The 9,703-nt window shown below is 50.1% G+C and overlaps 1 protein-coding gene across 1 annotated transcript in view; it reads right to left on the minus strand.

Annotated features, from left to right (window-relative positions):
- Positions 1 to 8,858, minus strand: part of CACNB4 (calcium voltage-gated channel auxiliary subunit beta 4) — a 115,472-nt gene extending 106,614 nt beyond the window's left edge. The window contains exons 1-2 of the mRNA XM_087734500.1: positions 7,921 to 8,858; positions 7,710 to 7,793 (exon numbers count right to left, since the gene is read on the minus strand). Coding sequence (XP_087590626.1) covers positions 7,710 to 7,793; positions 7,921 to 7,929 — 93 coding nt within the window. The 5' untranslated portion in view covers positions 7,930 to 8,858. The remainder of the gene's footprint in view (positions 1 to 7,709; positions 7,794 to 7,920) is intronic.
- Positions 8,859 to 9,703: the final 845 nt, after the last annotated feature.

Genomic DNA, 9,703 nt, shown 5'->3' on the forward strand with positions numbered 1-9,703 from the left:
CCTATTTTTTATTCGTACCTACGCTGCTTATGCTATTAATATCTGACTTCTCTTTTGTGACTTTAGGCTATTTTAAAAACGAAACCTTGTTACCATGGAGACAATAAGCCGGTCAGCACATCTGTGAAGAACAGGACATTAAATTTTTAAAGTGAAAATTTCAAAGGCTCAGACTTTTATGAATCCGCGCCAATGACGCCATCAAATACACAGAAGGGCTCCTGTTAATTTAGCTAGCTGTCACCTACCAGATTTCTGACAATCCTATTAGCTGTTATTGTGCACCAGGACCCACCAGCAGAGCCTGTAGCACTACAAGCCCTGGCACGCTGAGGAGGTGAATCATGTTCTGCTTCCACGTGCTGTACTGGCCACGCTCGCGGAGCCGTGAGGACAACAGCTTATTACGAATAGAACCCAGTGAACCTGCCTGAAAGGTTGATAGATGGCTCCAAACACAAACAAAAAAACAACCGGGGGATGTTTTTTTTTTTAAAGAATGCAATCATGATCATTATTTGCTTGCAAACAGACACACACCAAAAAAAAAATCTTTTTCCTTTTCTAACGGAAGACTAAGTGGGAACATAATTTGAGATTCAATTAGTACATTAAGAAACATTCAATTAAGCTTCCCGGTGACACAGAGATGCACAGCTACACTCTCTTTCCAGATGAAGGAACAAAATTCGCAGAAGTCTGCTAGCTTCTTCACGGTCAGATGAAGTGATGGCAGAAATAAGGAGAGAAGTCAACTTTCCTACTCTTTGTTTTATAATAAAAAAAAAAATCCATTTAAGTTTCCTTCTACTGTTATTTCAACCTTGCGAAGCTTGTCCCCCACCCACCTCCTCCTCCCAGCCGTGCAAGGAGAAACCCAACCAAGGCAGGATTTTGGGGTGCCTGGGATCAAAGCAACACCGTTAGATAGGAGAAGGCGGCTTTCAGGACAGCAGATGTGCACGCGTACGTGTGACAGCCACATGCCACCAGCTGCCACCAACAGGCAAGCCAAGAACGGAGGACATGCTCCAGGTCCATCAGCCTCTCAAGCTGCATCAGCAGACAACTCTGGGAAAGCTATCAGCTGCGTATCCCGTGACTCTGACTTAATCCGCACAGGCAGCATCCCATAGGAAGTTACGGAGAGGAGAGATGCCATCTCAAAGTCATCAGCACCGGTGAGCCCGACGGTTAGAAGCTGCTCAGACATAGCACCCTCCATCACCGAAACACGCGCAGCAGTAGCAAAGCATGGCTCTATTTGACAGCCTTCGTCGTTTCAGCGTTTCTCCTCATCGCAGCTGTCATTACGAGCCTCACCAGGGGTCACAACAGACCACGTCTTCTGAACCCGGCTGTGCCCATTGGTCCGATGGTCTCTCTCCGGCTGGCAGGAGACACGTCCATGCAAGCTCTGCAACCCATCGCAGGTGAATCCAGCTGTGATGGCTCAGACTGTCCCAGTGCCAGCCTGCACCGCTCGGGACTAGCCATGGGCTCCTGCAGGGACCCGGGTACGGCCCCTATGGAGCACACAGCCTACGTGGACACAAGGGATGGCCTCATCTCCGTCCTCCAGAAGCAGGCTGTCTTCAGAAATCAACTCTTCGATTCGAAAATGAAATTCAGGCCACGATGACATCGGAGGAACACACCAATTTCTCCCAAAGCTCATTGGACCTTTTGTAAACTTACTCCAGGGTGCTGTACACAAGAGAAAACTGCAAACCAGCCTCAAAGCCAAGTGGCTGTTGGGGTACTAGAGCAAGATGCTCTGCGGATATTTATTTCGGTTCAAGCGTGCCTTACTTTGCCTTATTGTAAATCTACATATTTAGGTTAAATCAAAGTAAACTGCTCTTAAGCACAGTTTAACTTGAAAGATGCAACTGTTGTGTTAGTTAACTACAACAATTTAAAAAGAAAGGCGAATTAAAACAATGTCACTCTGCCATGCAGACAAGGCTTATGTTCTTTGGAGAAAGGGCTGAATCTTTTATTCACCTGTCAAATGCTTTAACAGTTTCTAAACGCTGTATGGAGAAAAATAACGATCCAGTCCTGTGTCTAAGGAATAATCATATTCTATGACAGTAAGTTATATTTTAGAAATTAATGACTCATCATAGAATTGAGCTCATCCTGGTAAATTACTGAAATTCTCATCTGCTCCTTTGCAGATATATATTTTATCAATCTAATCAGCATTTGATTTTGAGAAATGCCTGGTTCACTGCCTGCCTAGGTTGGAATGGACAACACCACTCAGCATCATCTACCTCCTGCGTACCAGAGAACCTGTATTACAGAAGACCAAAATCTCCAGAGCATCAACTGAGGTTTCATTGCATTCTGAGGAACATTATTTTAAGACAAAAAAATGCAGAATTGAAGGAAGAAATCAAACGCGCATTAAAAACGTTGTTAAGAAACAATCACTGAAGCTGCCTACATACATCGCTGATGAGCAAAGACCAAATGTTGATTCCCCCTAATTCAGATCATTACCTTACAGGACGGTCAGCAAAAAATATCAACTACAAAACTCAATCCTGTACATCAGGCCATGCATTGCTCTTGAAAACGGTGCTGTACATAATTAAACCAACATCTGCCAGAGCCGATGAGCGACCTTGTCTGCCTTGCATCTGCGAAGGCACACCTGAGGCGGGAACTGGGCAGCCGTACGTCCCGTGTGCCAGAGGAAGGGTTTTCAGACTTCATAAATGACAAACAAAACTCAGACACCCTTAAAGCTTCCCAAATCTGATCTACAATTATCTTTTCTTGAGTAAATGAGAACACATCTGAACGTAGATGCCAACGTCCAGCTGGAGTCCACAGTTTGGTCCTGAAGGAAGGGCACCACAACCCCACCTACACCTACACCCCCCCCCCCCCCCCACACACACACACACACACACACGCACACACCCACCCACCCACCCACCCACCCACCCCCTGAGAACAAAGCAACAAAACTGTTGAAAGATTTTTACTTTTTTGTGGTCAGAATGTCATTAACTTTTCAAAAAGTTGTTACAGCTTGAGAGCTGGTCTAACAGCAGAAAATGCTGTTTTTCTTTTCCTCTGAATATTACATAGGAAAAATGATATTTAAAAGAGGGAAGTGCAAGCATGGCCAGAGATGCCATTACACTAGGTGTAACCATGTCTTTAAAAAAAATTGACTTTAACATCAACTATCTCTTAAATATAAGCAACAAAAAACTTCCAGAAATAAACTGCATGTGTAAATATAATTTTATGTAAAGCTAAACGTGCTTGGATGGAACAGGGACACTCGGTGGCTTTACTTGAAGTCTCTGGCACGAGCTGGAAAGGATTTCCACTGATTGCTACAAGCGTTTCAAGATTTTATTATAAGGCCCTGCTGATATTGAAGAGCAGGTAACTCTGTATTTCCCTTCAAGCACATAAGTTATGGTAACGTCGTACAGCGAGGCAATCCGGCACACGAGCAGACAAGTAACAGCCCCGTTAGGGACCAAACCATCAGTCCACCACCCGCCTTCAGTTTTCGTTACATCTTCAGAAGTAGAGCTACTCCAACTTTGACACCTCTTCATCACCTCATCAAACTTAATTGCACAAAACCTGCTTTAAATGAGGAAGGGCGCACTGAAGGGAGACCTAGAATAAGGAGACGTCCCATCGCACCTGCACTAAGGGCTGCAGTTTGGTTAACAAAAAGCAAAAGGTATAAACATTTCACATACCCCTGGTCAGAGCAGACAGACGGGCAGCGCCACGGGGAGACGCCTGGCCGCGTTGAGGAGCGAGGTAGAGGAGGACAGGAGGCTGAACCTCCACCTCCAGCACCACAGGACCCCTGCTCAGACCCCCGTCAGCCCACCTCCAAGTCCCTCTCTCCGATGCTGACCTTCCCCTGGGGATCCCCAGTCCCGTTACGCAGATGGAGCCATTTACTGTGCGGCTTTTCCCTCCCAAAATTGTATTCTCTCATGCATAAAAGGTTTTAATGACTTCTGGCACACGTACCTATAGCTGCAGCCGCAGCCCCGCTAGCTCACCCGGGACCACCCGCAGTAAAGAGCGGCCACCGTGGTGCTTTCTTTTGACAAGAAGCGATGCTCTAACACGACCTTTGGGTGACGGGTGTTGTTCTTCACAGGTCACTTAACTTTTCTCAGTGAAATAAATTCTATTAAAAATCACAAGCAATAAAACTGATGCAACCAGAAGTCAAAGGAAAAAAATAAATTGGATATACTCACAAGTCACACCCTGTCAAAAATAAGTGGCAGAAATGTAAAATCTTCCAGAAAAAACAACAATGAATTATTATTACAGCATTTTGCAAAATCATAAGCATATGTTTTCAGCTGACCTACTTACTGTCTTATAATTGACTTCTGTCCCTTAAGGGGGTTCTTAAATATAATTGAGCGGCACCAGCCACGTAAGAGGAACAATTTTGTACACCCATTCCTTGCTCAAATACCACACTTAACAGCTTCAGCGCCAGGTTTACTCGCAGCCTTGGCCGTGCCACCGGCGACAGAGGTGCCCGTCCAACAACCTGGGAACCTCCTGCACCCCAAGTCACTCCAGGACACAACTGATTCTTACTCACTGGAGCAGGTCTTATTTTTTACACCAGCCCAATGATTTTCAGCACATACCTACCTGTTCCCACTTGTACATCACTCCATCCGTGTCTTCCAGGGCAGCAAGAGGCGATTACAGGCACCGCCAGCTTCCCACACTGGTGATGCTGGAATCGGCAGCTCTGCCCTTGCCAACACACACACGGGACTCAGCGTGATGGACCGTCTTTGCTTATCACCATGTGGTGTTGATGAAAATGCAAATTCGAAAGCTATCCAAACATTATGCCCTTACTAAATTAGATTGACCAATGGACTGAAACCAAAAATTAAACGCAACATAATGAGAAGTCAAGTAAAGAGTTCACATCTGGGGGAGCTGCACCTCTCCTGACACAAAAGGAAACCAATGATAACATTTCCATCGGTATTTTGGACTTGGCCAAGGAACTGGTGCACAATTCTTCACGCATACAAGATCCACAAAAGATTTAAAGTCTTTTGAGACATTTATTGCAAGTCTTACTGACAGAATTTCAATTTTTTAAAAATTATACCTACAACCACCACAATGTTACTCGAGGTTAATCCCTACTATTAGGATTTTTTTTTTCCACTTATGCCTCAAAAACCTGACTGTTATTAGGGAAAACCTCACAGCAGGAGGAGAGGACAGCCACGCTGGGCAGCTGGAACTGCTCTACATCTGCGGAGCCAAAATCCCCCATTCTCAAAGAAAAACCAGTGACCGCAAAGGTTGAGAAAACGGCCTCATTCTCACCCCAAAGGAGCAGCAGAAACACTGTTGTGCAAAGGAAACGCTGTCCTGAGGAGCTGGATCACCCCATGGCGAGGAACATCCCATGAAGCCCACGGGAAGGAGCAGCGAGACCCTCACCCCCCGGCAAGGGGGAGGCAATCCCAGCACTGGTTTTGTTGCTCAGCTCACACAATTCAAATTAAATCTTCTCACTGATATCATGAAGAGAGCTACCGCACTTGCCTGTTTAAAAGGTCTCAAGTTAGTAAGTCGCTGAGGACCTTTTGCTGGTTTACATCTTCGTCTGAAACGTCACCTTAGAAAGTGACAGCAATTTGTCTGCTCCCTTCTCATTTGGGATAAGCAGGTTCCCATACGGATCAATGCATTTTACTATATATTGCAGGGAGTTGAAGTTATATTGATGTGGTAGGTTCAGCCGACACAGCACCGTCCTCTGCCAGGGCAGCGCAGACAGATGCTGGTGCAGAAAGAGCCCTGGTGCCGGCGTGGACACGCTGCCAGGACCCCTCGGCTGCCATGCGGCGGGACTCGGGGGTCTGCAACCGTGACGGAAGGAAAAACTTCCCACCACCCGATTTTCCTGTTCTTATTTGGCAGCACCCCTCAAATGTATCACCGAACATAAAGCAATCCCTCAAAGCGGGGAAGGTCAGAAGTAAAAGCGAGTCTCCTCATTTTCCCCCAAAAAAGACAGCAGGCAAACAGACATTGAAGCAGGCAGCGCTTGCAGAGCACACCACGTCCTCAGACACGAGGCAGAATAAAGTGCAAAGCACAAGAAAGGCGTCCATGGGTTTTGCACACGAATGAGGTGTGCGACGCCGTCCGTGTAACCCAGCGGTGACGCCCGGCGCGTCAGCGCGAGCAGCCAGGCTCTTCCAGACGAGCAGCGGCTTTCCCCGGGTGCTGGTGCGAGCGCATCCACGTGCAAGGCTTTCGAAATCCCCGGTCGCCTCCTCGCTCCCTCAGACACTGAGTGCTCCGGGTGACGCCGGTTACCCTCCGTTTGCCTAAATGACAAGCCCTCAGCTTCCATGTGAGCACAGCACAAAATCCACCTCTTGAAACAACGCTTCTGACAAGCTGAAAGATCCCCAAGGAGATCTCCAAGAAGGGCCCACAGCCGCCTGCGACATCTCCTCAACCGCCACGACAGACTGACACAAGCTAAAACTACCTTTATATTTACTTATCCTTGTTTCAACTCTGATTTACACGGCTGAGATCACATTAAACGTGAAATTCTCACTGCAACTCTCACATCTCGTTCTGCCGGTGCTGGAAATGGGGACTGCCAGCCCCACACTGCTGCCGTTCTGCTCTGGGCTGGAGCTGTGACGAGGAGATGCCGCCAAGCAAAATAAAACTTCCCTGGGTTATTTAAATCCCTTTCTCTGACAGCCCGACCTCACAACTCCACATCCTCAGCAAAATACGCTTCCACGCATGACAAATGTCCCCGCATTTGTCAAGGGCTCCGTTCCGCTTTCCTTGAGCTTCCTTAAATTCCTACTGAGGGATCTGGGGGGGGGGGGTGGGGGTGGGATACGGGTTCGTGCTCCGAGAAATGTCCTACCTCCTTTACTTCTAAAGCAAATTAATAGCATTTACTCTAAGAAGCACCTTTGAGGAGAGAAAGCGATGCTTCAGTGCGACTCGGGATGTTGGTCTTGCTTTTACCAAGGGACAGCCGGCAGGCAAGAGCCTAAGACTGGAAATAGAGAAGGAAAGGGGAACTATCAGCAGGAGGTTTCATCTGGATCGCTCACACGACTCCTGTGGTGCCAGGGGAAGCAGGGCTGCTGTATAATTAGCACCGACGAGCCCGAAGCCCCACACTGAGGTACCAATGCTCTTGACACCTTTACAATCATTTCTTGTTTTTCCAGAAATCCTCAAGTCAGAAGACCACTGAAGCCTCAGCTTCCATTCTTTAAGAAAAGTGTATTTCTTCCCCTCACCGTTACAGGGAATAACTGGAAAATCAGCCCAAGGTACGAATCGCAGCTGGGGAAGCGAAGGCAAACACGATACGTGGGTTTATCAGAATAAATTGTGACTTCAGCCGGGTTTGTCAGGCCCCTCTCCTCATCCCCCAGCTCTCTGGGTTTATAGTTTTAAGCCCAGCTCTGACCTCTGCCCAAACTCCCCCGGGTTTGGGAGCAGAGGGGACGGCCACCGACCGCAACTTCTCCGGTCCCCGGTTCCGGAGCCAGAGCACCGCCCGGCAGCGGCAGCCGTCCCAAAAACCACCGATGATTAAAAAACAAAAACCCCTTGGAGCCGCGGAGAGGAGGCCGGCCCGCCGCCCCGGCCCCGCCGCCCCTCACCTGCCGCAGGATGAAGCTGGTGGAGGTGGTGCTGCCGTCCGAGCGCTTCAGCCGGCTGCGCCGCGTCGCCGTGCCCCTCGTCACCTGCCCCGGGGGAGGTCGAGACATCAAGGTCGTGTCGCCGACACCGACACCCTCACCGGAACCCCAACCGCCCTGCCCTGCCCTGCCCTGCCCTCCCCGCCCTCCCGCCCCGCCGGGCGGCACCCACCGCGGCCATGGCGGCCAGGATCGGCGGCTCCCGCGGCTCCCTCGGCCCCGGCCCCGGCCCCGGCCCCGGCGGCTGGGCGCAGGCGGGCGGATGCCGCCGAGCGAGTGCGCGCTGAGGGCGGGCGAGGGCGGGCGGGGCCGGGGCGGGGCCGGAGGCGCGAGTCCCCCTCCCCGCGGGTGGGCCCGGGGCTGAGGCGGCGGGGCGCGGCGGGCCGTCGGGCGTCCGGATGCCGGGAGGGGTGTTGTGGTGAGGAGAAACAGCCGCAAACTACCGGTAGCCACCGCTCCGCCTCCCTCGTCCCCCCGTCCCGGCTCGCTGCGCCGCAGGCGGGACCCCGGCCGACGGTGGGACGGGCAAGCGCCGGCCGCTGAGCCCGGTTTAACCTCCTCAGGCTGAAACCGAGCCCCAGCTGCCGCGACCGCCTAAACCGCAGTGCCGCCGGGTGCCCGTCAGCAGTGACTGCCTCGGCTACCCGTCACCGACATCGCCGGGGTACGGAGGGGAGAAATGAGATAAATGGGGAGGTGAAGCGATGCAGCTGGAGTTAAAGAGGAAGCCTGGGGAAGAACCGGCAGCAGGACCCGGGTTTCCTCCTTCCCACCTCCGTGCCTGAACGACAAGGAGCGACCCGGAGAAACGCGCGCGTCTTCGAAGCCATCGCGCTCGTACGCAGGCACGGCCCCGGTGAAGGGCCGAAGCACGATGGAGCCAACGCTTCTGGCCCTCGCTACAGACACAAACTGTGGTTGTTTTTTTTTTTAACTCCTCGGATGAAATTAGGCAGCCTGGTTTCTTCGTTAAAGATGAATGTGGGTCATGAATGCTGTAGTCTAAATTAGATTATTTTTAAATTGTTTAATCATTAAATTGGTACTAGGAAGGATACTGTTCTTTAAACATTAATCTTCCTGTGACTATGTGGCTGACTTCCCAAGTTAAGAAAACTAACACATCATTGCCACACTTTACTACGTCTCGCTAACGCTTCGGTTGAGATTCCAAACAAAGAACAAGCAAGCACTTGCCAGCAATTCAGCAAAGGCTTTGGCTTTCTAAGGGCTTTGCAAGATGTAGGTTTGCAGCCTGAAGTGACCTGCAGTCCACCCCCGGGGTCAGTAACGGGAAGGGCTGTCAGCACGCGATGAAATGCAGCCACTTACGGCTCAATAACAATTCGTGGGGTTGTTCTCGGGTACGTTAGGCTGCTTGCACACGGTTTTTGGTGTCCGTTCACAGCATTAGCAGAAGGTATCTTTAAAGCTCCAGGATTTATCCTTATTTTGGATGAGCTAGAAATCTCTGGATAATTTGTTTAGAGTCTCCGTGAAAACATATAATGAGCCATAAGCAATCACGGCTCTTACGCAAGATGTGCAATACAATCATAGTTAAAGAGCAGTATATTTGCTTGCTGCATAAATACCTTCTCATTTGTGGCGAAGTATATTATCATTTTAGGTACGATTGTCTTCAATTCCCCAACAGTTAACAGCCGATACACAGCAGCGTTCCCTTGCGAACCTACTGAGCCCAGCCTACAGACGCTTAAGGCGACGGAGCGCTGGTTCCCCATTCGAGGAGCTCCTCAGCCGAGGTGAAACACGGCACAGCGAGGAAATGAGAGCCTCTTCCAGAGCGGTGGCTTTGGTGACGGTGCGTGGGGACACGAGCGGAGGGGAGCAGGGATGGGGAGCCGCGGGGCTGCGGCAGGGACGCTCGCACAACTCGCGTGGCTTTTGCCTTATCCTTCTGGCCAGGACTTAACCACGTCGTAAACAGAAGA

This window comes from Nipponia nippon, unplaced genomic scaffold (assembly GCF_047370975.1).
Source record: "Nipponia nippon isolate SJK-2023a ecotype South Korea unplaced genomic scaffold, ASM4737097v1 scaffold_5, whole genome shotgun sequence".
Taxonomy (NCBI): Eukaryota; Metazoa; Chordata; class Aves; order Pelecaniformes; family Threskiornithidae; genus Nipponia; species Nipponia nippon.